Source organism: Vidua macroura, chromosome 20 (genome assembly GCF_024509145.1).
Source record: "Vidua macroura isolate BioBank_ID:100142 chromosome 20, ASM2450914v1, whole genome shotgun sequence".
In the NCBI taxonomy this organism is placed as follows: Eukaryota; Metazoa; Chordata; class Aves; order Passeriformes; family Viduidae; genus Vidua; species Vidua macroura.
This window is the reverse complement of record NC_071590.1, coordinates 11,115,399-11,143,352: the sequence shown is the minus strand read 5'-3', so window position 1 is coordinate 11,143,352 and position 27,954 is coordinate 11,115,399. Positions and strand designations below refer to the sequence as shown.

General features: G+C 57.9%; 2 protein-coding genes across 3 annotated transcripts in view; both read left to right on the top strand.

The window, feature by feature from the left end:
* The first annotated feature begins 579 nt into the window (after nucleotides 1-579).
* Nucleotides 580-16,921, top strand: CCDC92B (coiled-coil domain containing 92B). The gene is made up of 4 exons (XM_053995737.1): nucleotides 580-653; nucleotides 5,457-5,610; nucleotides 7,723-7,770; nucleotides 9,362-16,921. The coding sequence occupies exons 1-4, from the start codon at nucleotides 609-611 to the stop codon at nucleotides 10,006-10,008; spliced, it is 894 nt and encodes a 297-aa protein (XP_053851712.1). The 5' UTR covers nucleotides 580-608; the 3' UTR covers nucleotides 10,009-16,921.
* A 744-nt stretch (nucleotides 16,922-17,665) lies between these two features.
* Nucleotides 17,666-27,954, top strand: part of CLUH (clustered mitochondria homolog) — a 32,757-nt gene continuing 22,468 nt past the window's right edge. The window contains exon 1 of one of the 2 annotated variants that reach the window (XM_053995465.1): nucleotides 17,666-17,780. In XM_053995465.1, coding sequence (XP_053851440.1) covers nucleotides 17,666-17,780 — 115 coding nt within the window. Of the gene's footprint in view, nucleotides 17,781-23,479; nucleotides 24,389-27,954 lie in introns of those variants that run through there. The other variant, XM_053995466.1, reaches the window with a different exon arrangement.

Below are 27,954 nucleotides of genomic sequence, written 5' to 3'. Positions count from 1 at the left end.
GTACCGGCCCCGTTTGACTCGCACCCCCCCGAGTGGCGGTGACACTGCCGGGACACACCGCCGCAGCCTTCCCCACAGACACAGAGCCCCCCGCTCTGACCTCCCGGGGCTGCTCGGGGGTCTCCGCGCCCGGGGCTGAGCGGGCGGCGGCCGCGGGACCCTCCGGGGCCGCTTCGGCCTCGGGCTTCAGCACCGCGGACAGCGGCGGGGAGCGGCGGGGAGCGGAACCGCGGCCGCCCCGAAGGTCCCGGGCAGCGGGACCCCGAGACCCCGCCAGGAGCGGGACCCAGCCGCAGCGAGGGTCCAGGGGAGCGGGAGCGGGGTCCCGAGGGCCCCGGGGGGGTGAGCCCCGCTTCACCGAGGGTCCCGGGGAGCGGCGCCGCAGCCCCGATGCGGCTCCCCCGGCAGCGGCTGGGCGCGGCGCGGCCCCGGGGCAGGGTGAGCGCCCGCGGCCGCCCGCCCGGCGGAGCTCCCCAGTTCCGGTCACGTTGCCGCCTGTTTACGGGCGGCGGGGCCGGGCCGGGCGAGGCGGGGCCGCCGCAGGCAGCGCGGGCAGCGCGGGAGCCGGCGCGGCCCCGGCCCGGCCCCGGCCCCGGCCCCGCCGCCCCATGACGCCCAGCGGGCGCCCCTTGGGGCCCCGCCGCTCCCCCCAGGTAAGGCACCGGCCGCGGGGCCGCGGGGCGGGCCGGGGGCGCGGGCCGGGGGCTGCGGGCCGGGCTGCGGGCCGGGCGGGGGTCCCCGGGCGGCGGGGCGGCCCCGCAGAAGTTGCCCGCAGCCCCGCCGTGCCCGTTCTAGAAGTTGCTTCTCCCGGTGCGTGACCCCGCCGCAGCGCCTGTGCCGCCCTCCGTGCCGCCGGTCTGTCCCCGCGGCCCCCCCGAGCGCTCCGGGCTCTGCCGCCCGCGCCGGCCGCTGCGGAGCGCGGCGCCGGGACCGGGCAGTGCCGCTGCCGAGCCCCAGCGTCCGGGCGGCACCGCGGCTTCCCCCGCCGGGGAGGAGGACTGGCCCGGAGCGGCGGCGATGGCCCGGTTCCGCTCCCGGAGCAGAGCTGGATCCATAGCGAATTCCCTCGGAGCCGGGAGGAGAAAGCACGGACTTGCCTTCAGCCTCCGCAGCCTCTTGACAAGCGTCACTGGGGCTTTTCCTCAGGCGGTTGTGCTCAGAGAATTGCAAGAAACAATAATTTATAATCACCATCTGTATTGATTTTATCTGTAAATAGATACTGACAGATAATGAATAGCAAACAGCACTCCAAGTGTAATGCTGCCTCTGCTGAGATCAGGGAAGGTTTCCCACTGACTTTTCCAAGGCCGGGATTTCACCTCTGGTTTCTATTCCTGGCATTGCCACTGCCTCTGTGACCTTCTGCAAGTTTCTGAGCTTCCTGCTTGCCTGATTTCCCTACATTTAAAGATACACTAGCTTAGTGGCACTGCTGCAGCTTATATTCTTTGAGCTGTAAATACCAAGCGCTATGGATTTCTAGCGTCTATCAGTGTTTATTCCTGCGTATGTTTTAATGTGATGGAGAAGGGGCTGCTGGCAGCCACAGCAGGACAAATTATCGACCTGTTCCTGCAAACCTCATGCCCTCTGACTCCCAGCTAATTTACCATTTATGGGGAATAATAATCACAGATAAGGGCCAGACCGTGGTGTGAGGGTGTGTGTACAGAGGTACGTGGATATGCAATACTGCATATTGCATACTGAATCTCCCTTTCAGATGCATCATTGGGATGGAAGGTTTTTCTTGGGTCAAAGTTTTGGGATTCTGATTTACATTGAACAGCAGACTTAAGCAGAGTTTTGCCCTGGAAGCAAACTCTCAATCAACCTGTCTGTGCAAAGGAAATCAGCTCTTGGTAGACTTGCAACTGAATGCTCCAAGAGGTTGCTTCAGTCATTTTGGTTTATGAAATAAGAATTTGATAAATTGGGATGAAATGGTAAATCTCACTGGGGTTTTCCACCAGCACTTTGAAAGAAGCAGCTGAGATCAGGGCTCCCAATATGCTTGTGTCAAAGGTCATGGTTGCACAGTGAAAGCACAAGAAGTGCGGGAAAAAATGTGATTTACAGGCAGGTGCACAGGAAGGCTCAGCAGTCGAGACCATGCTCATGGTCACTCCACGTGGGGAATTGGAGGGCCCAGTGCCGCCTCATCAGTTCTGTGCTCAAAATCTTGGGGCATCAGCAAGGGAACCTCATTCCTGGAAAGCTCTCGGTGGTGTAGCAAAGCCCCATGGATGTCCAGTCCCCAAAGCTGGAGAGAACTGTTTAGCCAGAGCTCTGCACAGAGCAGGGGCCAGCTCAGGCTGTAGGTGTCACCTCTGAACAGGGGCAAACCACACTGCTCAGCTGACTGCTGCCTCCTTTTGCTGCTGTGCCCATGTAGAACTCTCAGAAGCACACAAGGACGCAGAGCATCCTTCAAACTAAAGAGGACTACTATCACTTACTCTTGGCTTTCATTATGAATCACATTGTTTTCTAAGTTTGTAACCTCATACATAACTCATCAAAATCACAGAGTACACGGTCACTGTGAGAGCTTCCACCACCAGTTGCCTTGGCATCTTAGAACTAGTCTGGAAAGGAGAAGTCACAGCTACAGCAGCGAGGGAGGGATCAGAGGGGGCCCCAAACAGTGTCCCTCTTCGCTGCAGTACAACCATCCCTTTGGGAGCCACGCTCACCCAGCTGGGGCAGGAGGAGCCAGTGGGAAGGACAGCCCCACTCATCATGCTTTGGCTCTCGTGTCTGTGGCACAGGGTGAAAGTTCCTGCCATGGTTCACTGCACAGGCTTTTGGTCATCACCACTGTGGGTGTTCTGAAGGCCTCGGCACAGGGAGTTTTGGTGTTGCCAGCTGGGAGCTGCGGTGACCCTGGAAGTGTTAAATCAGCCAGCAGCAGCAGCTAATCCTTATTAACTCCCAACACTGCCCAGGATCAAACTGTGTGAAATGACACAAGGCACACATCAAACTAAAGGCTCAGGATGCTCCTGCAATCCCTCTTGCCTTCAGAAGCATTAGAGGGAGGATACCAGCTGTTGAGAGTTTGGTTCTGAACTCCTTTGGGGTAAAAGGTGGACACTGCCTCAGTGATGCAAATGTTCATCTACTGCCCTCTGGTAAAGTTAGGGACACTCCAACACTGATGTTACTGAAGCCTCAGGATGAGATTGCGTCTTCCTTAACAGCTCTGGCTCTTGCATCATCACCTGTGAGGCAGAGCTGTGTGACCTGCAGAGGGGACAGCATGGCCCTCCCATGGGGCTGCAAATGCTGAACAGAAGCAGCCTCGGGTCCCTGGAATCCCTGGAGAGCTCTTCCCCTCACTGCTCTTGGGCAACAGCACGACTGTTTCCAGCACTGTCTTCATTTCCAGTGAAGGCACCTCCTGCCCTGCTTGCCTCTGTGTCCCACCCCTGCCTTGCTCCATGTACTCCAGTACTGGTGGGAGGTTCATGGCAAAACAAAACAAGGTGCTCGCTCCCTCATGTGGGGCTTCAGATGTTCCTGCCACAAGCTGAGAGCTGCTCCTCAAGAGAAAACATGAAAGTCATGTTGGACAGGCAAAGCTGATTCAAACCCACTAAGGATTTCCCATTGCAGTTCTGGAGACAGACTTCTCTTCCCGCATGCACAGGTAAATTATGAAGGCTCTTAGCTTCCAAATCAGACACAACAAACAGATCTCAATTCCAGATTTTTTTTTCTTGACTTTTTTTGCAGCTTGAAATCTATCAACTATTTTTAAAGGAAAATATTTTCATTGGTTAAAAAAAAAAAAAAAAAAAAAAAAAAAAAAAAAAAAAAAAAAGAGCAATTTCCTACTTAAGGGGAGAAGGGAAAGATCAATGGAAAATTTGCAGCCATTCCTACTAAAGACATTTCTACTAGACAGAACAAAGTGCTTGAAAATAGCAGTATGTGTCCCCTGGGCTTTGGCCAACCTACTTTCTAATGTTTCCTGAGATGAGGAACACAACTCCCATCAAGAAGCTCAGCCCACCACGGCCAGGGCTGGCAGGAGGATGTACCCATGGTGTAGTTTGCATTCCTGGTCTCTGGCAGATGCCAGGTAACTCCCATAACTCTTGCACTGGCATCAGGACGTGTGGCCTTCCAAGGAGGATGGCCCAGCCAGCCCCAGCCCCCTGGCACAGCTGGGTTTGACACTTTCCATAAGGACAACTAGAGGACAATGCACTTTGGATCATTTCTTTACCACCAGGCTGGGTGCTCAGCTCTCCCCAACCAGCCTGCACCCCCCACCTCATCAAATACAGGAACGTGGAGACCTGACTGTAGTGTTGTCACAAATCTACAGAGCCTTTGGCTGGAACAAAGCTTTGACCTTGGGGCACTGCCAAGACCACTTACTGAGGGATTGATCTTAAATGCATTCTGGCTGCAGGAATTGCAAAATGCCCTGTGTATGACCATGCCAGGGGTGCTGGAACAGTGAGCCACAGTGGTTCTGCAGTTTCTGTAGAGGGAAAACCGGAGTCAGATGTGGGAAGCAGCTGCCCAGGGCCAGGATGATGGACTCCATCCCTCAGGCTTGTGGCACAGCATCTCCCCATAGAATCATTTAGGTTGGAAAAACCTCTCAGGTCATTGAGTCCAGCCACTCTGCCAGGTTACCTTGATTTGCTGCAGCTTCCCTCCTTCTGGGCTGTGTGTAGGGAGCAAGCACAGATTCCACACACCACAAAATGGTATTTGCTGGCATAAAGGGTTCTTTCAGGGGATATTTTTATCTCTCTGTGCAGCAGCACAGGTGGGCAGCTTTTGCAGTTGCTTTGCTGCAGCCATCGATGACGTGGGCATGGACCCCCAGCCCAGCTCGGCTGCCTGGCACAGCCTGCCAGCAGCTCTTGTCTGCCAGGCAAATTACCAGGGAAGATGTTCCTTCTCCTGGAAGGCAACATGACTCTCCTAGCCATGCAATGCTGATCGGGTTAGACAGAGCATATTGTATTTTTCATGTGCTGCAGTTGCTGCTGTGTAATGCGGGGCTTGTCAAGTGAGAGCCAAAATCGTCTCTTGTGCAACTCCCACCTGGGGACAACGAGGAGCAATCCTGTCCCAGATGCATCCTACTCAGTGATAAAGTATTTCCTAGGGCCAAATTCAGAACAGACAGGCGTGCTGTGGTGCCAGGGTTCATGCAGCAGGATTTTCTGCCTGTGCAGTCTCAGAGCAGGCAGGCCAGGAGCTGGCCCCAGAGGCACTGGAAGGTGAGAGGGCTGAGGCCATTCCCCGGGCATCAGCTGGGCAGGGCTGCTTTGCCCACAGCCACAGTCCCCGTGGAGAGGGTTGAGGAGAGGAGGCAGCACCCTGCACCTCTGTGAGGGGCTCTGCCCCTCCCCAGGGCTCTGGGGCTGGGGCTTGCAAGCCCAGCACACTGCTGTTTGATCACCAGCCACCTCCACTCCCTGCAGGCCTGGACTGTGAATTTGGTTGCGATGGAGACCGTGTCCCTGGAGCACCAGATCCAGAGTGTGCAGCGGCACATCGCTTTCCTGAAGAAGGAGCAGATGGAGCTGCTCCATGACCTGCACCTGGAGATCCTCCGCTTGCAGAAGCACTGCTCAGGTGAGCGCTGGGGCGGCCCCGGTGCGGGGGAGCCGAGTGCTCCCGGAGCTCCTCGGGCAGCAGAGCTCCTGCTGGCAGCCCGGGGTGCTCACACGGGCGCTCGGCAGGACGCAGAGTGGGCGAGTGCCAGGCTGCAGCGCGAGGCTCGGGGCCCTGCCTGGCTGTGCAGGGCTGCCCCCTCCTCCACTGGTGCAGGGCGCAGCTGCCCCCACAGCCCCGCTGCAGCAGTGCCACACTGCCCTCCAGCCACCCCTGCAGCAGTGATGGCTGCTCAGCCTTCTGCCACCACTGGAACTCATTCCAACTTGTGCTGCTGCTCTCATCAATAATTCAGCCATAGCTAATTATTCCTTGTCTTCCAGCCTCTCATTCTCCCAGGTTCCTGGGAAACAAAGAAATGTCTGCACTGATAAAATTGGCTATTTCCCCCCATCCTTTATGAGCTTTTGCCGTTCTGTTTCATTGTTTTAATGGTTTCATCTATGGCCTCTTTAGGCAGGCAAGACAGTGGGGTTCTCCTGCCTAAATCAAACTTGGGGGATCTGTCCCCATGGGCTGAAATTAGCCCACTGCACAGATGATCTCTCCTTCCCAGTGTGACCCAAGGACAGCCATATCTGACCCGAGGGGTCCTGCCCTCCTGGGTGAGGTGTGTGGTTCTGCCAGGACTGCCAGGCAACCCCTGGGCAGTTTTAAGGAGACTTCCCTGACATTTGAGTGTCATTATCTGGGGGGCTGTTTGCAGGAGGAGAGTAGAGTCTTTAAGTCAGTTTTTCCTCAATGTGGCCCTGTGGAGCCTTGCCTGCTGCCCTGGCACTGTTGTTTCTGGCTCTTTCACTATCCCCTTGGTCTTTCTGAGGTATCCCTGTGGGAAAGGCTCTCCCTCCCACAGAGGTGGTTCTCAGCTGCCCCTCAGGGGTCATGGGGATGGTACTGAAGCAGACCAGCACCAGCCCCCTGGCTCCAGCACAGAAACTGGGACCCCAGGCTGTGCATCATCCCTGCACTTGCTCAGCAGGATGATGTCTTTGGAAACAGGCAACTGCTTTGGTTTTTATTTGAAATATAGCTGAGACTCCAAACCTATTATTTTAGCTTCAGAAAAATAGCACAATGGCCACTGATTCCCACCGGGGCAGTCGAGAGTGCTGAACGCTTTCCAGAAACTGCATTATGGTCTCAGGTACTTCTGCCTTCTCACTACAGATTTCTTTTCCAAGACAGACAGGCAGAGCAGCCTGAGACGAGGATGTCAGTGATGGGATTAGAGTCAACACAAAAGCAGATTAAAAGCAAAATGTAGGGCAAAGATTAACCATTTGAACTCATTTTCAGTGGAAAAAATAGCCCCCAAACAGCTGAATGCTGCTGCTATCGCCCTCTTCCTCTGCTCAGGGCTGTTAGTGGTTGGGTGGGCTGTGATAATTAATTCAAAAGGGACTGTCTGTAAGAGTGCAGGGTAAAGTGAACTCCAGAACGTCCCTGAGCTGCCCTTTGTGACGTGGTGCTGTAGCCTGGGGCTGGACAGCGAGCAGGCAAAGGGCAGCAGAGAGGAGGCAGCATGTTGGGGCTGAGCAGGCAGGTGGGTGCTGCAGCTGCTGAGATTTGGAAGGGATTTGGAAGTTCCAGGTTGCCCTGGAGCAGGGCAGCATCCTTCTGCAGGCACATAATGCTGGGAAGAGGCCGTCCCCGCTTGCGTCACATGCGGCGGCAGCGATCAGCCTGGAGCAGTAAATTTTGAAATGCTTTGGGTGGCAGCTTACCCTTTGGTCTATTTTGAATCCATTGCTCTGCTCTTTTCTTGGTTTACAGCACTGAAAAATGGTTCAGCAATTCTTTTAGAAAAAGGAAAGGCATTGTCAGAGGAGCAGAGCATCCTGCGGACAATGTCTCATCCATGAGGCTGCTTAATAACATATAAATTGCCAGAATTGCCTATTTTTGCTCAGCCTGTGGCTAGTGCTCCAAGATGGCCACACTCCCATGAAGGCTGGGCAGAGATAGCACTGCAGCCACAGTGATGTCCAGTGGCCCAAAGGGAGCAGAGGAAGACCTGGGGAGAACAGAATGGGTGGGATGCTCCTCCTCAGTCCTGCTGGATTTCTCTTCCAGAGCTCACCCATGACCTGGAAATGAAAGAGCTGGAGGCCCGCCAACAAGGTAAGAGCACAGCTTTGGGCACAAGGTAAGGGGGAGCAGGTGTGGGTGCAGAAGAGCCTGCGGCCAGAGGGGCCTATCAGGGCTGCAGGGAAGGGACAGGGACCTTGCCTGAGGGGGCAGTGGGGCCGAGGGCAGGACTGGGAAGGCAGCGTGCACAGCCTGCTGGCAGCCCAGTAACTGCTGGTGATGCCCGGGAGCCCCGCGGCCGGCAGAGGCTGCTCTGGGAGCAGCCTGGCTCCTCTCCTTCCTCTGTCCCACAGATGAAACTGAAACTCCTCCCTGGCGCTGCCTGGGCACGGTGCCTGGCACGGAGCCCCGGCCTGTGCTCTGTCCTCAGTGCCAGGGCAGGCAGTCCCAGGGTGGGTGTGGGCTGCTCTCACTGGGGCCAGCAGGGACCCTGACACAGTGCCATGGCTGGCTCCATGGGAATTCCAAACTCCCAGCCCCTTCCGTGCAGCCAGGGGTCCCTTCTCTGCACCCCTGGGCTTTCCTGGCTGAGGGCCTGGTGCCCCACCCACCAGGTGCCATCGGGGTGTCACCAGACACAATGCAGCGAGTCTCACCCATGGTGTCTGCCCATCCTTCAGCCTTTTAGAGCTACACTTTGGCACATTTATGGGGCAGCACCTCATTTACGATGCCATCAAATGATTGCTCTCCTAATGCCATTCATGCAATAATTACTGCCTGCAACCGCCTCCCTAAGACCTCATTATAAAGCTGCAGAAACACTGAGGAGCTGAGGCTGTAAGCAGCTGCCAATCACATTATAAAAAGCAGATTATTGCAGAGGATGGGAGCAGGCCTGGGCAGGCCAGGGAGCACGGGCAGGTGCCAGCCTGCACCCTGCCAAGGGCTGGGTGCTGGAGCAGGCAGCCAGGGCTGGGGTCAGGACTCCTCAGCCCTCCTGCTGCCCACTGGGCTTGGCCCTTGAACCCCAAGCTGCAAACTCCCCAAGCTGCCTGGCCACCCTGCCCCAGGACAGCATTCCCTAGAACTCGCTCCCTTATCCCAGGATGGAGGCTCCTTCCCTGCTGAGCGCAGCCCAATTCCTCTGTAATCGTGGATTAGCATCTCCATCCTGACTGACTAGGCTTTGGAGTCCCAGGCTTGAGGCCAAAAGTCCCTCCAAAGTTGGGCTGATGGTTTCCCTGCACCAATTCCTTTTCTCTTCCAGCCCGTGTGCTCCCCCACACCCTCTGCACACATTCAAAGTCACTTTTAGGGTGAAAAACTACTTACCTAGGGAAATTTTTAAACTGCAGCAAGGTAGAGGCAGCAGGTTCCATGGCAACAACATCCTCCACTGAAACTGCCTTTTGCTGTCACCCCACATTTGGGTGTTACACACGGCACCGCGCCAGCAGCCGGTGCTGGGGCTCCTGTGCCTGCGCTGGCAGTGAGCCCGTGCTCGGGCAGCTCACAGGGAGCTCTTTCCCGACTTCAAGAAGCACCCAAGCAGCCTCGATGGCACTGCCGGGAGATGCTGGCACCACGGAGCGGTCAGCAGCCACGTCCATGCCGGGACTGCATGAAGCAGTGGGGCTGAGCCCCGCTCCCCTTCCTGACCCCTCTGTGCCTTGACCCACAGATGTCCTGGACCGCGAGCTGGAGGAGAAGTGCCGGGCGATGGAGGCCCAGCTGCAGGAGAAGGAGAAGGACAACCTGGAGCTGCGCAAGGAGCTGCAGCACAAGGAGACGCTGGTGGCCGCGCTGCGCTCCAGCCTCCGCAGCAAGGAGCGCCGGTTCCTGGAGGAGCTGAAGCGCCGGAGCCACCGCGTCACCATCCTCGACACCGAGCTGCAGAAGCAGACGGAGGCGGCCGCCTACCTCTCGCTGCAGCTGCACGCCACGGCGCAGCGGCTGCCGGGCCCCCGGGCGGGCGGGCGGCCGCCCCCCGAGCAGCCCCCGGCCGAGGGTCGGCCCCGGCGCCGCGGCCACAGGCCGCCCGCCCGGCGCCCGCCCGGGGACGGCGGCCGGCCCAGGGACCCCGCGCAGGAGGAGCACGACGCCATGCCCGACCCGGCCCTGTTCCTGTACACGCCGCGGCCGCACGGCCCGCAGCGCCCGCCGCCGGAGCCCCCGGGCCAGCCCCGCGCCTCGGCCGCCGCCGCCGCGGCCGCCCGGGGCCAGCGGCACCCCCGGCAGGAGCCGGCGGCCAGGGCCAGGTCGGCCAAGGGCGAGCCCGGCAAGAGGCAGGGGTCCGGTGCCCACGGTGCCCCCCGGGCCCAGGAGTAGGCGGCGAGGGGACGGCGCGGCCCGACCGGCCCGGCAAGGCCGGAGCGCGGCGGCACCGGGGCGGGCGCGGGCCGAGGCTCTTTCCCCCGTGCCCTCGGTGGAGCGGAAGGGGCGGCCGAAAGCGGAGCCCTGCCCGCGCCTCCCACCCAGCGGCAGCCAGGGAGGGTCCCCTCTGCCCGAAAGGTCTGAGCCGGGGATGTTACCGGCAATGCTGCGGGACCGGGCAGCATCCAGCACCCGGGCTGGGAAGGGGACGCGTCCGAGCGCCTGTCCGGAGCTTGCGAGGAAAAAAGAGAAGAAAGAAAGAAGAGGAAGCATTTTTGAAATGAGATTTTTCCTGGTGCTGCTGCTGCCCTCGGTGGGTGCCGGGTTGCTTTCCCTGGCCCGGGGTGCTGGGAGTGGGCGTGCAGCAGCAGCAGGCTGTGCAGCACATGGCTCGGCGGCGCGGGATGAGCCCAGCCCGGCCTCCAGCCCCGGCATCACCGGCACCGGGCACTGGAGAGGGCCCAGGACATCGCCAGGAAGGTTCTCCAGGACGCAGGCAGCTGCACGAGGTCGACCGTGTGGGTGACGGAGGGATCCCCTTCCGCAAGGACAGTGCTGCTGTGCTGGCCAGGCCCTGTCCCACGCTCCCCTGTGCAGCGGTTTGGCTGTCTCCAGCACGGATTTCCCCTCAATCACGTTCACACGCAGGACTCGGAACAAGGCAGCTGGAGAAGTGCCGAGACTGGCAGTCCTGCTGCACGCTCCGTGGCTCCTCGGCCGCTGCAGCCGGGCTCCACGTGCTGCTGGAGCAGGGCTGCACCCTGTGCCCCCTGCACAGGGCTCTCCTCGGCACCAGCATTTTGGTTCTCAGTCACATCCACAGCCAGGCCTGGGCTTGCTGCTGAGGGCTGAGCGGCCCCCGGTCCTCCCCCATGGCCTCCCACCCCTCTCAGCACAGCGGCCGTAGGCAGCTGCCTTCGCCCCGCTGGGGCAGCCTCGCCCCATTTCCAACCACACTGCCAGCTTTACAATCACTCCCTGGGTGTTGTGAAACAGCGCTAGGAGGGGACGGCTCTGCGGCCAGGCGGGGCAAAGGTCACTCTGCTCCGCTGCTGTCAGACCTGTGCTGCTCAGGGCGACTCGAGGAGCAGGTTTCGCCCTGGCATGTGGGCTGCCAGCCCGGCTGGCCCAGCCGGGACTCGGCCCCTGCCTGCAGCCAGCGCCCTGCCAGGCTGGTGGGCAGCAGCCTCCCGCAGGACCCTCACTGCCTCCGCAGCTGGTGCGGGCAGGAGGGAGCTGCAGGGTGAGGTCAGACCCCATTTCCTTCCAATTCAGTTTGAAACCTCTTGAAAGACATCACCCTCATAGTCTAGCGAGGCTTGGCCTGCCCGCACTCACCCTCAGTGTGCCCGCGCAGTCAGAGCTGTCTATTTTTGTAGTTCAATATTTATATACTCTATTAAAATGCTTTATGAGATTGACAGCAGCAGTCACCAACCAGCTCTTTGGTAAAAATAAACCCCAAAGCATATGAGCTGCACTAGCAGGGCAGAAATTAGCAGCTTTTGTACCTTTTCTCTGGCTGTTATGTGACTAGTCAGGCTTTGGAGGGCAAGACCCCTCGTGCTCTCCCAGGGCACCCCTGAGGCTTGGGACTCCCCAGCTGCTCCCATGGTCCAAAACACACCCCTGGGTTTGGGAAAGAGCCCAGCAAAGCCACGCTGGGCAGGGCCCCCCTCACAGTGCTCGGGCAGCAGCATGGCTTGAAGCCAGGCTGAGGTGTGCAGCTCCTGGAGCACGAAACCTCTAGTGGGAGATGTTTGCAGCCCCTGAGGTATCTGGAGCTGCTGCCTCGGCGCTGCAGAGCCCCCATGGGCCCCCAGCTCTCCTCCCAGACTGCCAGAGCCGAGGGAGGCTGCAGGGAGCCCGGCAGGGTGCTCACAGGCCGTGGCTGCAGAGCTCCACGTGCCCAGGTTGCCCGCACAGGTTCGGCAGGTGCAGGGCAGCACGGGGGGCTCTGGTAGCGCCCCGCTGGGCTCTGAGCACCGGGAGCAGTTCCATGGGGGAGAAAAGCCCTGAGCTCCCCGGCAAGGCTGCAGAATGCTTCCTGCCTGTTTCCCTCTGCACGGTGACCCAGGCGGGCTCTGCCAGCCCCAGCCCCAGCCCCAGCCCCGGGGTGAGCTGGGTGTGCTGGGCCCTGCTGCCACCCACCCACGGCGGCAGTGAGGGGAGGTTTGTGAGGGGAGCAGCCCCAGGGCTGCAGCGTCACAGTCCCGGCAGTGCTGTGCCCGTGAGGTGCTATTGGCCTCTGGAAATTGCTGTTTCTCTCAGGTTCTGAGAGGTTCTACTGCGGATCTGTCCTCTTGTAGGGTGAAAAAGGCGATGCCTGTCCCTGTGTGCTGTTGCTGCAGCTGTGGTGTGCACAGCTGCTTCCCATCCTTCCTAGACAATCCTGATAGACACAGTATGTGGTAAGCACATTTCTCTCAGTGCACCTCAATAAAAAATCCTGAGAGAGAGAGAAATGTGCTTGCCACACACAGTATGTTGCATCTTTATTACAAACTTCTTCATGAGATCATGGTGTTTATGACTGAGCATTGAAAAGTGTAGGGAGAAGTATGATCCTTCTCCTGTGTAAATACCTTCCTAGCAATCATCATCCGTAGTGCCTAGTATGTAAATGAAGCAACCCTGTCTGAGCTGCAGGGCCCTTTCCTCTCCACCAGTAATTAGCAGCTTGCTCAAGGAGTTGATCTCATTCCGGTCCCCCGTGCTGGTCCCTCCCCAGCTGGGCAGGTCTGGAGCCCCGGGCCGGGCAGGCAGAGCCGCCTGCAGCGAGGGGGGTTCCCAAAGGGATGGAGAGCGAGCACGCCAGTTCCCCCCTTCATGCCAATGTCATGTGCTTGGAAATGAGTTGTCAGGGTGAGCCCTGCACTTTTCCTTGGGCACATTTGCCTTGGAGCAGGAAGGATCAGCTCTTGCGTGCTGTACCTGCTTCAGTCACTGCTGCTTTTCTTAGGGGGGAGGGAAGCCCTAGAGATACTATATATACACTTATATATATATATATATATACACACACACATACATGCACTTGTTTTGAAGGGAAAACACTGTATGATTGTAATAGAAATAATGTTGAGATAAATTATTTTAATCTTTGTATTTATATAAAATGATCAAAGAGATCAAAATGATAAAAAAAAAATCAAAAAGACAGTATTCCTATTTTTTACTGAGAAGGCTGCTGGAGCCACCGGGAGCCTGAGAGCCGCTGGGGCCCAGGCAGGGCCTGCCCTCCCCTCCTGGAGCAGGGGGCTCTCATAGACTCCCCCCCTGGCACTGTAAGGTAGCCCTTAGCCTGTAAGGTGTAACAGGGACCTGTAGGTGCATTCAGTCTGTGCTCTGCACTCCTTGGGAGTCCAAAGGGCGCACACAGCTCCAACCTGGGAGCACAGACTGAGGAGCGCCACCGCCGACACCGACGGAACGGGCAGTGTTTGATGTTGACTTGTAAAGCTTAATGATTAGACTGGAAATGGAAGCATAGCAATAACGCTCGGTTGTTAAACAACGTCTTGTGTGTGTAAACCACCACGTGCTGAGAGCTGTCTACAGACTAACAGCCGGGCTCCTCTCCTCTGCACCCCCTTTCTCTCTGTAGCTCTGCAGAGGTGTGTATGGGTTTGATGTGTTTGGTTTGCTAATATCTCTTTTCCTTATTGTTATCATTATATTATTATTATCATCATTATTTTTCCTAATGCTATCTGAGAAAGTGATGTCTCAAATGCACCTTCTGAGAAAGTGATGTCTCAAATGCACCTTGCAGCAGGTGTGAGGTGAGCAGTGGGTGTGGGAAGATGCACTCACTGTGGCAGAGCCAGTCCTGGCAACGGGGTGCGTGCTCCCCTGGACTTACTCTAACCCTGGGCAGATTAGTCAGGAAGTTCTTCTTGACCCTGTTAGCTAAAAAAGCCATATTTTCTGAATGTGTTTGCTAGGGCTAATCTAAGCACTCCCAGCCGTGTCCTTCCCATCCCCGCTAGGCTCCCAGCCTTCCCACTGCTGCATGGCTGTGTGCTGAGACAGTCTGAACTGGGGCCGGGCCCTGCTGGCTTCCCAGGGGAAGCTTTCTGTGAATCGCCTTATGGCAGGCAAAGCCAGGTTCATGGCCCAGCTGATGGCTGCTCTGGGGGGACTGAGGGGTGCTCTTTCCTGCCTGCCCAGGAGAGGTGGCGGTGACACAGCAAGAAACATCCTGCCTGAAGTGGCTGGAGCCAGCGGTGTGAAGGGATTGCTCTGCTTTTCCCAAGTTCTCCCCAGGCTCTCCACACTAGGAAGGTAAATCAGCAGCACAACAAGGGACTTTCATTTCTGGGGGTTAGGTGAACCTTTCAGAGTCCTTGTGTACAGCCTTGTGAACTGGCTCCTGCTGCCCCAATGAAGCTGCACCATCCTGCCTTTCCTAGAGCACCAGCCCTCACGTCCCAGCAGCCCTGATGAGCCAGTCTGGCTGCAGTGACGCTGCAGCCGCCTCGCTGCACGCCTGTTCTTGTCACCCTCTTGCTCTGTCGGCGCCTGGCTGCCAACAGCACGGGAGAGAACTCCCTTGCGCCTCTGGGTTGCCTCATGCAGGTATCTGAGGTCTGTGGATAAGATCAGCAGTGCCAGTGCCGGCTGGGGGAGCAGCAGGAGCTCAGGATCGATGAGCACAGCAGCTGTGGAGGAGCCACCAGACACCACGGCCAGTTAAAGCACAAGGATCAAAGCACCTCGCTGCCAGAGCTGCCCTTTGCTCCCCAGGGCCCCATTTCTGCCTCCGTGTCCTCCTTGCCAGCCCTGGCCCTGCAGGGACGCTGCTGTCTCAGCCCCATGAAGGGATGGTGCCTCTGGGCAGGACACGGAGGGTGACACTCGGTACTGCCACCACATCCAATCCCTTCATCTCACCCTCCCCTTCCTCGCACCTTCGGGCAGGAGCAGGGGGGGGAAGCTGCCGGTGTGTGAGAAGTGCACCCAGCCCACACCCAAACGGTGCCTGGCCCTCCCTGGCCAGGGTGTGGTTGTGCCTCCTGGCTCTTCCCGATAGATTTCAGTCATCTCGCAGCTTCCAAGAAAGCTCCCCTTTCCTGTTGTTGCAATTATCACAGGAATTAGACTATCAGGCTCTGGGAATGCCCCAGATCTTTGCATGTCTGAAGCAGCAGACCCTTTCTGCCCAGGGGCTGTGGGTACAGCACTGAGCTGCAGCCCCCTCGCCCCGCAAGCACCAGCCCTGACTGTATGGTTCAAGGTCACTGTCACCCCAGTGGGGTGGGGACATCACCTCTGCCTGGCCAGAGCTGTGCTGGGACGCCTGGGAGGGCTCTGGCAGAGAGATGAGGAGGGCAGCACTTCTGGTCTCAGCTCCCCTGGTCCCAGAGCAGCTGTGGTTTCGTTGGAGCACAAATATTGTCCTTGGCTGAGTTTGCGAAGCTCAGTGAGAACAATAAATGCCTGTGCCTCGTGCTGGGGAGCACCGCCACAGAGGGACAGATGCCAAAGCTTTGACACTGCTCTGCTTTATTTGAATGTTCATTTTGCTACATGTCACCGTTTTTTGCCAGGATGATATTCATGTTGACTTTGCTTTTTAACCAAGTGCTTTTCAGAATGTGTTAACACCCAGAGACTAGAGTATGGAGCTGTACTTTAGAAGTTGTTGTAATATACCTTTTTCTTAATAAAGAGACTGAAATCTGCAGCGTGGTACTGTCCTACCCCGGAATGCAGGACCTCCAGCCACAAAGCAGAAGCATCTCTGTCTCTGGCCCAGGACTGGCTCCTACCTCACTCCCCCAGAGCTCTTCCACAGCTCTGGGGAGTCCTCAGAGTGACACCCCAGTTCTTACAGGGGGCCTGCAGGTAGATGGGGGGATCATAATGAGGATCTGGCGTGCCAGGCCAAGGAGGAATGGCTTCCCACTGCCAGAGGGCAGGGTTAGATGGGATGTCGGGAAGGAATCGTTCCCTGTGAGGCTGGGGAGGGCCTGGCACAGGTTGGCCAGAGGAGCTGTGGCTGTCCCCACATTCTTGGAAGTGTTCAAGGCCAGATTGGACAGTGACATGGAGAAATGGGAAATAAAGTCTCCAATCAGTTTGGTTAGAAAGTTGACATTATTCAGCGCTGGGTACATGGGGGATTGTTCCACCTAACATGTATGGCAATTATCAAAACTTTTAACAATTGATACATTTCAGAAAACAAAGGAATTAGTGTTCATTGGCTACCAATTACTTAGTCCTCTTATTAATTAGTATTCTCTATTGGTTAATGATTCCCTGCTTCCCATGCTGATTAGTCTTTATCTTTTTTTTGGGTCGGTTGATTTCTAGCATCAGTGGTCTGTGGGTTGATGGCCACATACCCCCCCATCAGAATTCTCTTCTACCCATTTGGAGCTGATTTCAGCACAATCACTGAGTTAGTTTTATTAGTTATTCCTTATCTTGGGAGTCTTGCCAAATGTCCTTGTGGCCCATAAATTCTGCACTCTTTGTGTCCATTAGTGGTAACATCCTTCCTCCCAAGCTATGCTAACTTCATCCCCCAGTTCTTACATCACTGAATCATGTCAAGCCCTAAACTTTGTTTTTGTAACACGTGGACATCACTTACAGCTTGCTTGTTAGCTACTATGTGTTTCATGGATTAAATATCCCTTCTTGTTGGTTAGGCTTGAAAGTTACAAAGATCAAACGTTAAAGGACATCCTTTCTTAAGAAAATTTGTTTGGTTGGAATTTTTGTTTTGTTTTGCTTGGGGGTTTTGATGTTTTTGTTGTTGTTTTTGTTTGGTTTGGGTTTTGTTTATTTGTTTGGTTTTTTTTTTTCCTATCACCAACCATTATTTGTTACAATTAAAGATTTTCCCGACATTTCCCGCCGCGGCTGCAGACTCCTGTTTAACAACTGGAACCTGTTCGGTGCCAAGGGCCGCTGGAGCAGCCTGCCCTGCGGGAGGTGTCCGTGCCCAGGGCACGGCAGTGGGACCGGGGGTCCCGTCCCTGCCCCGCTCTCTCCTGCTCCATGAGCGCCCGGGCCGCGGAGCGGGGCAGCCCCGAGCCGCTGTCCGAGCCTGCCCGCCCGGCCCGCGGTGTGCGGGGCGGCCGGGACCGGCACACGGGGAACGGACACGGGGAACGGGACACGGGGAACGGGACACGGGAACCGGCACACACAGGGACCGGCACACGGGGAACGGACACGGGGAACGGACACGGGGACAGGAGCACGGGAACCGGCACACACAGGGACCGGCACACGGGGAACGGGACACGGGGAACGGGACACGGGAACCGGCACACACAGGGACCGGCACACGCCGCTCCCCGGCCGCGGGGTCACCCCGGAGGCCCCCGGTGCCGCACGGTGACCTTGCGGCCTCCGGGAAGGACGCAGGCGGCCGGTGACGTTCCCCGGGGTTTGGGGGGGGTCTCCCCGGCCGTACCCCGCGGGGCCGAGCGGGGCCGAGCGGGGCCGAGCGGGCCGGGCCCGGCGCGGCGGCCGCGGGCGCGGCCCCTTTAAGGCGCTGCCGGCGCGCGGGGGTTGGGCCCTGGCGGGCGCCGTAGCGGCGGCGGGGCCGCACCACGTGGGCGGGCGGACGGCGCTGTCCTTCGGCGGGCCCATGGTCATCCGAGCGGGCGAGATGCCGCCGGCCGCCGTGCCGGCCGCGCAGGGCGCCGAGCAGCAGCACCCGGCACCCCGCGCCAGCCGGCCCGCCGACACGCAGCAGCGCCCCGGTAAGGAACCGGGCCGGGGCCTGCGGCGGGGGCGCGGGCCGGGCTGCGGCGCCTGGGATGCCCGTCCCGAGGATGCCCGAACGAGCGGTGCGAACGCACCGCTCCCTCTGCGCCGCCGGCGCTCTTGGAGCCCGCCGGAAAGGTCGCGGGGGTCTGCGGGAGCGGGGCCGGAGCCGCGCTGGGCACCCGGGCCGGTTCCGGCAGCTCGGGCGGCTCGTCCTACCGGGGACAGCCCGGCGGAGCGGCCCGGGCGCGGCCCGAGCGGGGCCGTGCTCCCGCGGCCCGGGGGGCTCCGTTCCTGCGGCGGAGTCGTGCCGGGGCCCGGCGGCCCCGCCGCGCCCCGGGAAGGCTCCCGCAGCCCCGAGGCTGCGCCGGCTGCCGGGGCCGGAGGCCGCAGCGGGGCCGGGCCGCGCGGGTCCGGGTGCCCTGCCGTGCCGCAGCGGGGCCGGGCCGGGGCCGGGGCCCGGGGGAGCCGCGGGGTCAGGCGGCGCCCCGGGGCCGGGCGGGCCCGTCCCGGCGGAGCGGGAGCCCCGGGCCCGGTGAAGGTCACCTTCACGGGGCCGCTCCACCGCGCGGCCGCGGGGGGGCCGGGGCCGGGAGCGCCCGTGCCCGGCCCGCGGGGAGCGGCCCCGGCCCTCCGCGGGCCCCGTGCGCCGCTCCCGGGAGCCCGTGGGCGGCGGCGGGCGCTCCCGGCCCGGGCTGCGGGAGCCGAGCTCGTTCCGGGCACCGCGTGGCGCTGCCCGCGGGCGGACGTGCGTGCCCCGGGGGCGGTGGGCAGCGGGGGCTGCGACCTCCTCGGAGTTCGGGCTGCGGACGCCACTGACATGTTAGAAAATACTCATGAGCAAGAGCTTTCCTGGCAAGGGCAGAGGCTTGTTCGACATCTCAGCTGGAAATTGCAGGCTTAACTAGTTATTTGCTGGCTGTTCTTGCTCTGTGTTGGAGCCCGAGTGGCTCAGGGACAGCGTGCAGCTCCATGTCCTCACTGTTCTCAGCGCCAGCTCCCGGGCTGGCAGCGACCCTGAGATGCCTCCAGCTTCCCTGGGTTTGCTCAGTTTAGTGTTTGTCTCTTCAAGAACTTGGGAGCCTGAGCACCCATCTCAGGCTCAGCTCTTTTCTCTGGTCTCTGAAGCAAAAGGCACAGAAGCAGCACGGCTTGTGGCTGGCCTTCGTCCTGAGGCACGTGAATCCCCTGAGTGACCCACACGTTGCTTCCATCCCCCGCTGGTTTTATGGTATCGAGGTGGATTTTTGAAGTTTGTCACCTAAAGCAAAGTTCACTGGCATTTGGTAGTGGAGCAGGTTGGATGCAGTTCAGGAGTGGGAAGCTCAGTGCTGGTAGCCTCCCCCTCTCACCCCCGTGCTGGATTTTGCAGCAAGCATCACGCCTGTAGTGCCAGCAACCGGGTTAAAAAGTTATGCAGTGTAATCTCTGCCTCTCCAACCACACTGGATTGCTGAGGGAGGATGGAAGGTGGAAAAATCCTTTGTGTGTTTCAGCACTGCACGTGCACTCTGGGGAGGAGCAGAGGAAGGTCACGCCTGGGAGCAGGGTCAGCCTGGCCACCTTGGCATCAGCCTCACAAGCTCTGGTGTTCCCAGTACTGTGTGTGCCCTGCAGAGCACCTGTGTAGGAAGGCACTGGCTGTGTCTGGGCAGCTCTCAGTGCCTGGAGCCGTGGGCAGGCTGTGAGTGGGCTCCTTGGTGCAGAACCCCCCGAGCCGTGCCAGGCACCCAGGCTCGGGTGCTGGGCTCTGTGCCAGGCGAGAGCGCTGGTGGCTGCTGCTCTCTTCCCCCAGCCTAGAAACTGTTGAGACTGCTCTGACCTTCTGAGTGCAGAGACACAAAAGCATGGACAGCTGGGGTTGCTGTAATGATTTCTGATGGGCACAGTTTTGGGTTGTTACCTTTCCTATCAGCTGGTGTGAGATCAGCCAGCCATTGTGTGCAGAGTTTCTTGGATTATTTTTATTCCTACAGTCTTCTATCCTTAGAACAAGTTTCTCACGTACAAGTTTAGCAGTGCTTCTAGCTACTGTAAAATGCCTTTCAACCTTGCCTTGCCCAAATTTGTTTTGTCCTAGCTCAGTCCCTCTGTCCCCGAGCTCCCAGACAGCCCTGCTTTCAGACACGTCTTCCGTTAGAGCAGCGGAGAACGCAGGTGTTAATGGAAAACTGCTGTGGAGGCAAGTGTAGCTGTGCATTGGCAACAAGGTCAGAAGGCTGATTCTTAATCTGGGGATCTGCTATCGCTGTCTGTTGCCCAACCTTGGAGGTTCACTGGTGTTTTGGAAAGGACTGAATTGCTGGCAGTCAGGGTTTTTAATACACAGCTCTTACAGGCTTGGGGGGGACAGTCGGAGGAAAGTTGTGCAAGAGAAATCCGATCACTAGTACAAGGTTAAGAAGAGGAAAGGAGTGTGATAACACAGCATCTGTATGGAAGGATGAGGGATGGGAACCCGAGGGGATCGTGTTCAGGGCGGTTCTGTCAGTGGGATAAGAGCTGAGCTCCCCCTGGAAGCTCTCTGCTCTGCCTGAGCAGCCTTGCTCCTGGGTTTCCCAGCTGAAAAGTGGAAGTAAGTAGGTCAGGAACATGCACTGAGATAAATCCACCTGCAGACTCAGAGCTGCCTCGTGCACAGTAAAACCAGCACCGTGTTGCAGAGTCCTGTGTTTACCTTCATTGTCTGTACATGACTAAACTTGGCAGCACACCCCTTTTCTGGCACAGCTTCCCAGCACTTGCTTTACTTTCCTGCATTGTGCTCCATTGGTTGTGCTGGAAAGTTGTTATTTCTAGAAGTTTTACAGGTCTGAAGTTCATGCATTTTTTAATTTGCATTTGAGAAGCAATGCCAGTCCTTGGGGCAGTGCTTGGACAGTGTGTCAAAGATGAAAACCAGCACGTGGTTCCTCCTGTGGTGGCAGTGGCTGTCACTTTTGGCAGTAGGTCAGGTTTTTGCCATAGTAGCAAGGCTCTCTCAGGATTAGCTTTTGGTTGGCATGTTTTTCTAAAAAAGCATTTCCTTAGTTTGTCTTTCACGTTAAAGAGAAAGTCTCTACCACAAGCTGTTGAAGAGGCTGCAGGCTCAGAGAAGTTGTACATAGTTATGTCCAATGACATAAAACTGCAGGATCATGAATCTTGCCAGAGCTCCAGCGGGTCAGATTAGCCTGAGAGTAGCCCTGCTTCCCAGGCTCCCCACTAGCCAGCCTCCTGCCCTTGGGGCTGGATGAGACTGGGAATGGTAATGTGGATCCTGGCTGTTATCAAGCTGTGCCGTGCCGAGTACCCTGTGTGCTCTGTGTCTTTGCTGTTGGTGTCCCTGGAGCCTGCAAGGTCTCCACAGCGCAGAGGCTCAGCTGCAGGCTGGGCAGTGGTGCCAGCTGGGGTCAGGGCACTGTGTGAGCTAGGGTGGGTCACTCGGTGTGCCTGGCAGAGGAGTTCCTCTGGGGCAGGCACTTTCCCGGGCTGCTGCTTGCAGCACTCTTGCAGCGCTGCGGGCGCAGCCTCCCAGTCCCATCCCCTGAGCCGTGCGTGGCCCGGGCGGCTCGGGGCAGCCACGGCTGTGGGCAAATGGACACAGCTGTGCCACGGGGCAGCTGGAGCTGCTGGGGCCATCACAGCTATCAGACCTCCCCTGCAAAACCTGCCCAGAGAGCAACAGGTTGGTTCCCTGCTCTGCTGTCCCAGCAGCTTTCTGAAACTAAGGTATGCGCAAGAGTAAAGCACAGAGACTTGGAGGATTATGGGCTGGTTCTTGGTTTCTGTCTGAAATACAATTCCTTCCTTCGGCTCTCTTGAAATTTGAGAAACATGCTCTTCCTGACACAGTTAATGTTTTTGTTGGTGCTGGTCTTTGCACTTTGCATTAGTGCTACTCTTTGCACCTGATTTCTGTGATGTTTGAATTGTGTGTTATTGTAGCAGATTGTAGCACCCAGACAGCCAGTTTCAAGGCTAGGTTAATGAAAAGTTTCGGCCAGATGGAAAGTTTACCAATTAGTTTAAATGTAGTTCCCAGATGTGGAGAGTGCAGGGTGGGTAACTCAGGGTGCCAGATGCAAAGTACAAGGCATTTCAGCAGCTCTAAGTGCCTGAGCCAACAGCTGTGGGACCCTGTGCATGTCCTGGGGCTTGGCCCTGCCCAGAGCACTGCAGGCTGCAGCCTCACCATGCTCTGCTCTCTCTCTGGGCCAATCTCAGTGGTGTGGAGCTGCTGAGAAATAAATGCAGAGCTTGTACCTCTGCCCACAGATGTCTTAGAACCAATTTGAGTTTAATGATGGCAGTAGAGCAGCTCTAATGTTTCACTGTGGGCTCTTATTAAAAGAAGTCCTTGTTGAACCTAAAGTGGGAAGTTCTGGGAAGCTGTGGTTTCCACAGGGGAGGCAGAGGGAGGCATCTCCACGTCTCTCACCTTCCCTGACGGGATGTCCTGCAGAAATGTTTTCATTGGGGCCATCTCTGGAGCTAATGCTTATTCATTTAGTCAATTTATTTGGATTCATTAAACTATTTAGTTTCATTTGTTATTCAGCTAAAATTTAATTTGCATTTGCTGTACATTGTGAGCTCACATACACGTGTGAGCTTGCTTTGGCTGTAGTTGAAGAAATGCAGCTCAGCTTCATGAGACCTGACCAGGTGCTTCTAGGAGATTCCTCCTCTTCCCAGAGGTCTGTTTGTAAGGAGGAAGAGTTGAAGCTATCAGTACATATGAAGTCCTTCACAAATCACAAGAAAAACACAATGCCCATGTGATCTGAAAGTTGGTGCTGGCTCTTGGGACTGAGGGGTACCCAGTGGTGAGGCCTGTGCTGTGCCAAGGGAGTGATACCTGGATGATGCCAGCGATGGAGGGTGAGGAGCCCGTGGCTGTGGCACGGCCTCGCTGGAGGCGAGCAGTGGCCTGCTTGGCCACAACCTCACCAGGCCCACCCGGTGCTTGGAGAGCGCTCCAGCTCCACAGTCCCTGCTTCAGTTGCCATGGTTTTCTTTAAGTAGCATGGAGACAGGAGAGGTGTTAGGGGATTGTGTGTGGTTTTGTGGTTTGTTTGTGTTTTATATGGCAGAGCAGCGTGAGAGGAGAGAAAATTCGTCTGGAAACTACTTACTGGTTCACAGCCCGAATGCTTTGTGCTCGCCTGCTTAGTATGGATGGCTGTGCCGGGCCCGGGCGTGCCATAGTAACTGCCCTCGCCTTGTAATTCAATGCATCTCACTTGCTCAGGTTTGGCACAGCGCTCGTCCCAGGCTGCACTGGTGTGCACTCGAGATCGGGCTATTTATAACGGGCGCGGCCCGGCCGGCATCCCCCGAGTGCCTGGGAAGCCGCGTGAGCCCGGCTGCGCTGCGGGGCAGGAGAGCAGAGCCGCAGCTGCGGGAGCTGCTCCGCGCCTGGCGAGGCAGCTGGGACAGGGCCAAAGGCTGCAGTGGATGAAGATCCCCAGGAAGCACTTTGGGGAAGCTGCTGCAAGCCCACCGTCCGCTTCTGGTGAGCACAGGGGACGTGGGATCCTGCGTGGAGTCAGCTGCTGGTCCCCCTGTGTCCTGCCACGCTGGGGCCAAGCGGGCATTCTCTTTGGAGAAAGCGCCTGACTGCGAGAAGGCAGCGGAGGGCACGGGCTGCGCGCGGGAGTGTGCCTTGTGGGGACCTCAGTGTATGTGTGAAACACAGCTGACTCTTCTGATCCGGTGCTGCGCCAGCCAGACATGGGAAACAGCCTTTTTGCAAACTGCTGCAGGCAAGTCACCGATCTCCTCTTCCAGCCACGCAGCTCTGGCTCACCTGATGAGAGGTCGCCCCTCTTGCCAAAGTCTCCCACAAGCTGCGCTGCCTTCCCAGAGATGCCAGAAGCTGCCCAATGTGCTGGGCTGTATCCAGACATCATCCCCAGTGAGGCGGTGACTGGAAGCCTGCAGAAGGGCACTGAATACATCCAAGACCTATCTGAGACCAAGGACAAAGAAGGAATGATGACAGTTTGTGATAAGAGCAGTTTGAGACCTGGCGTCGGCACGGTTGGCCTGCTCCAGCGGACAGAGGCATCCCGTGCAGTGGCTGTCCTTCCAGCCGACCTTGGGGACAGGCCGGCAGGGCTGGCTGATCATGCTCAGTCATTTGAGGCCTGCCAGAGCTGTGTGAAACTTGAGGACAGCGGCTTAGCCCACAGATCCTGCCGCCGGGAGGAGCACGTGGCAGCAGCTGACGGCAGAGCGGGCCCCGGAGCACATTCCGCTGGCCAGGGCCACGGCGAGGGGCGAGCGGCCGTGCGCCCGCACGCAGCCTCAGCGGCTCCAGACAGCGTGCTGAAGTGCAGAGGTCCTGCTCCCTCCCCAGGGAGCCCTGGGACAGCGTCCTCTGCTCTGCCGTCAAGTGCAGGGAGAACCCTGCCAGGACAAAGTGCAGTGGTGCTGCCTGTTCCCCCTGGTGAGGTGTCACCCAAGGCTCAGAACACAAGTGCTGGTTTTGTGACAGAGCCTAATGCCTGCCCCAGCAGAAGGTCAAGCTGCGATGCTGATTCCCAGGCCCAGGTTCTGTCCTCAAAGCAGCAGCAGCAGCAGAAGAAGAAGAGGAAGAAAAAGAAGCTTCCTCTCCCAGGTGCTCTGTCCTGCTACATGGAGCCACCACACCGTATGCCCCTCACAGGGGTGGGTGGCTGTGTGTGCCTGTGGGATGGGGCAGCACAAAGGAGAGGGGAGGGGTGCAGAGGTGATGTTTTAACTTCACAGGTGAAGGAGGAAGGTGGCGAGTTATCCCACCTGGGTGTGTACCACAGAGGGACCTGTCTGTGCCTTGTTCATGTCAGCAAAGCAAACTTAAGGGCGTTTTGCTTGTCTTTTTCTCAGTTCATAAGGTAAATCCCTCTTTTGTTTGTAACTGCAAACGTGGTCCTTGTAAAGGATGGGAGTGGATCTGCCCAGCCCAGCCTGCAGCAGGTTGTGTGGAAGTGTGCAGCTGTGAGGGACCATCACAGGGAGCCTTTGGCTTCCTTCAGCTGTGTGCAGGTTGAGGACAGGCCTGAGCTTCAGGGATGCAGCAGCTCCATCAGCTGTGCTGAGGATGGGATGTTCCCTCCCTTCCTTCACCTGGTGCATTATTGCAGCGCAGTGCGGACAGTGGGCCCCAGCCAGCTGGCCTCTCAAAATGGCACTGGAGCTGGTAATAGGAAATGCATTCCAAAAGTTGGTGCTGGTAAAGGTAGGGGCTTTAATTTTTAGTTTTGTCCCTCTAACAATTTCTCCAGTTACTAAATGTAGGGAAGGAAACTCCCCACTGACAGAGCAGTCCCTGCAGACCAGGCTAACTCCCAGCAACATAGTGTCGCTGACTTCTGGATCCGATAATCTTTGAAAAGGATTTGTGTCTGACTTTGGTTTAGAAGATCTGTTTGAACATAAATCAGTTATTAACCAGCTCTTCCCAGGATCTGTGCTGTCTATTGCTGTGTGCAGCCAGCAGGTTTTGGGTTCAGGTGTGGCCCTCCCTCACGCCAGGATCTGCACGCAGGGGTTTGCCAGGTGCCACTGCTGCAGCCTGGCCGTAAATAGGAAGCGTGATTAAAGCAGGCCCTGTCACCCTGGCGTGTGACCTCCTTGTCCAGGCACAGAGATGAAGCCTAATCCTCCGTCTGATCCTTTGTGCCAGGTGTGCCCGCAGACGGGCGGGTGCGGGTCGCTGCCCCGGAGCGGCGGTGCCCGGCCACGCTCTGCTCTGCTCCGGTGCCCGGCCGTGCTCTGCTCCGGTGTCCAGCCACGCTCTGCTCTGCTCCGGTGCCCGGCCGCGCTCCGCTCCGCTCCACGTGTGCTCAGGGATTGCTCGCTGTGCTCAGGGCAGCAGTGAGAACACCGCGTTACAGCACGGGCCGGAGCTCGGCAGCCTCCGCCACACCTCGGCTACGAGCTGCAGGTCGAGTGCAGGAGGAGGGTCCTTGCTGGGGCACAGGCACATCCCTTGGAATGACAGGGGAGACCAGCGGTCACTGCCTTCGGTCGAGACCACGAGCCTGCGTGTCGAGGCCGAGGTGACCCGGCAGGGATCTCCATCTGCAGCAGCGAGCAGGAGCAGGGTGGTAGGCCGGAGGAGCGGCCGGGTTTGCCCCCAGAGCGGGTGGAACCGCTTCCCTGTGACTCAGGCACCTCCCGTGAGCCATCTGGGCTGCAGCGCATGGCAGCGAGAGCCGGCAGCCAGACACGGCTGCCCGCCTCTCTGGGGCTTGAAGTGAGAGCAAGGAACAGGAGAGAGGTCTCTGCAGGTGTCTTTAAGGTGTTCCTATGCCTCCTCCTGCTGTGTCAAGTAGGCTGACATCCTGTGAAATCCACGATGCACCTCCCTGTGCGCTGGCACTGCTGGGGCCGCGGCACAGTCGGGCTGCAGCGGGTGGGAGGAACCGGTGACCCACTTTAAGGCAGGTGGGTGCAGCTCTGCTTCCCTCGGGGACCACATCAGCTGAGTGAGCACCCAGCAGGCAGCACGGCCTGCAGGCCAGCTCGCACTTCCTTGAAACATACCCATTCTGTACAGAGCCCCTCTGGAAAGCCTTGCCTGGCTCACTTCTGAGGGTTAACTGGCTGCGCAGCAGATCTTTCCCAGTCCAGACTTAACTTTCGTTTCTAAACTTAAGACTTTGCTGGCTGGAGCTAGATCCTCTAGCATAAGGAGTCATGAAGGTGTTGCCTCTACATGTCTCTTGTCACAAAGTGCAGAGCTGTGGCGGCCTGGCCTGCACTCAGGTAAGGAAAAGAGGGGTGGAAGGTGTGAACATGTTGTATTTCTGCAGACTAGGAGGAGTATTCCTATTTCTGAAACACTAGGTAGTTTGAGGCTCTTACACCACTGAGCAGTGAAAAGCAGAAGTGTGGTCCTGGCTGGTAACTTTCCCTTGCTGTGTTCAGATTTTCCTGTCTCACTTGGCTTTGCTGCTGAAGGTGTTTGCTGTTCTCCAGACTGACGTGTGCATGGGTTGCAGTGCCAGCCTTCCTTTCAGCCAAATTCTGTCTCCTTTCTGGCTACCACAGCAGGAACAGAAGTGATCCTGCCCTGCTTGGGTGGGCAGGGGCTGGGCCAAGCCTGGCTCGAGCGCCTGGCAGGTCATCCTGTCTGCAGTGCAGGTAGCCCCAGGTGTAGCATTTCCCTGGTGGCTTGTCTGCACTCCCTCCAGATCCCCACGTGTTCAGGCAGCCCAGGAGTATGGCTGTGCTGGCTGTAGGGTGTGACGAGGGGCTCTCCCCAGCCCTTTGGGCATGGTGTGGTTTTTCTGAAACCACATCTCTTGAGGCACTCTTGCATGGAGCTTTTCTTCCTCCTTTCTAGCATGACAGCAGCTTGCTGAAGCCAGAGCCAGTCTCGTCTGACTTGCCCATGGCTTCATCTGTCAAAGAAATGAGCAGCAAGTGCTGGGGACATATGCACAGTGACAGGGAACATGAGCAGCAGCTGCTGAGCTGCTGAAGGCAGCCGAGGCTGCGTGAGGTAGCTCTGCTACCTGCTGCCTTTTGGAATGGCTGTGCTCTCATTGTGTTTTTGCCCTTTCACCATGTCCTCAGTCAGCCCTGACAGTCGTCTCTGAGGGTTTGCTGTTGGCAGTCATCATCTGGGGCAGGGACGTGACCCGCCAGGGATGCTTTTGCAGGGCTTGTTGCTGCAGCCTCACGTTGTGCTCCAGAGGTGTGCAGGGGGATGTGGTGTTGCCATCCCTTCTCTGGGTTATTGTGAAGACTGGATGACTTGTCTGGGCTGCAGGAGCAGTTGGGGCTGATGGAGAAGAACTGGCTGTGACAGCTGTAGGTCCTCAAGCCACAGCACCAGTCTAGGAGGTGAGGGAGGCTGAGCTGCCATTTCCCCTGGAGTGGGGACTGGTGCCTTGCTGGGAGGTGAGGATGAGGAGAGACACCTGCCAGATGGAGCTGGCTGCAGGGCTGCAGCCTCGAGGCATTAGCCTGGCTTGCAGCTGTCCTGACCCTGTGCAGCCTTTCAGAAGGGCTGTTTCTGCTGCCTGGGAAAGCGCCCCACCTGCTCCATCTGTGCTGCCTGCAAGTGGGTGCCTGAGAGCACCGAGCTGGAACTGCTGCTGCGTGTGACCTTGGGGTGCAGCTGAGTGTGCTGGGCCAGCCCTGCTGGGAGCACAGGCTGAGAGACACGATGCCTGCTGTTCTCCAGCACCACTG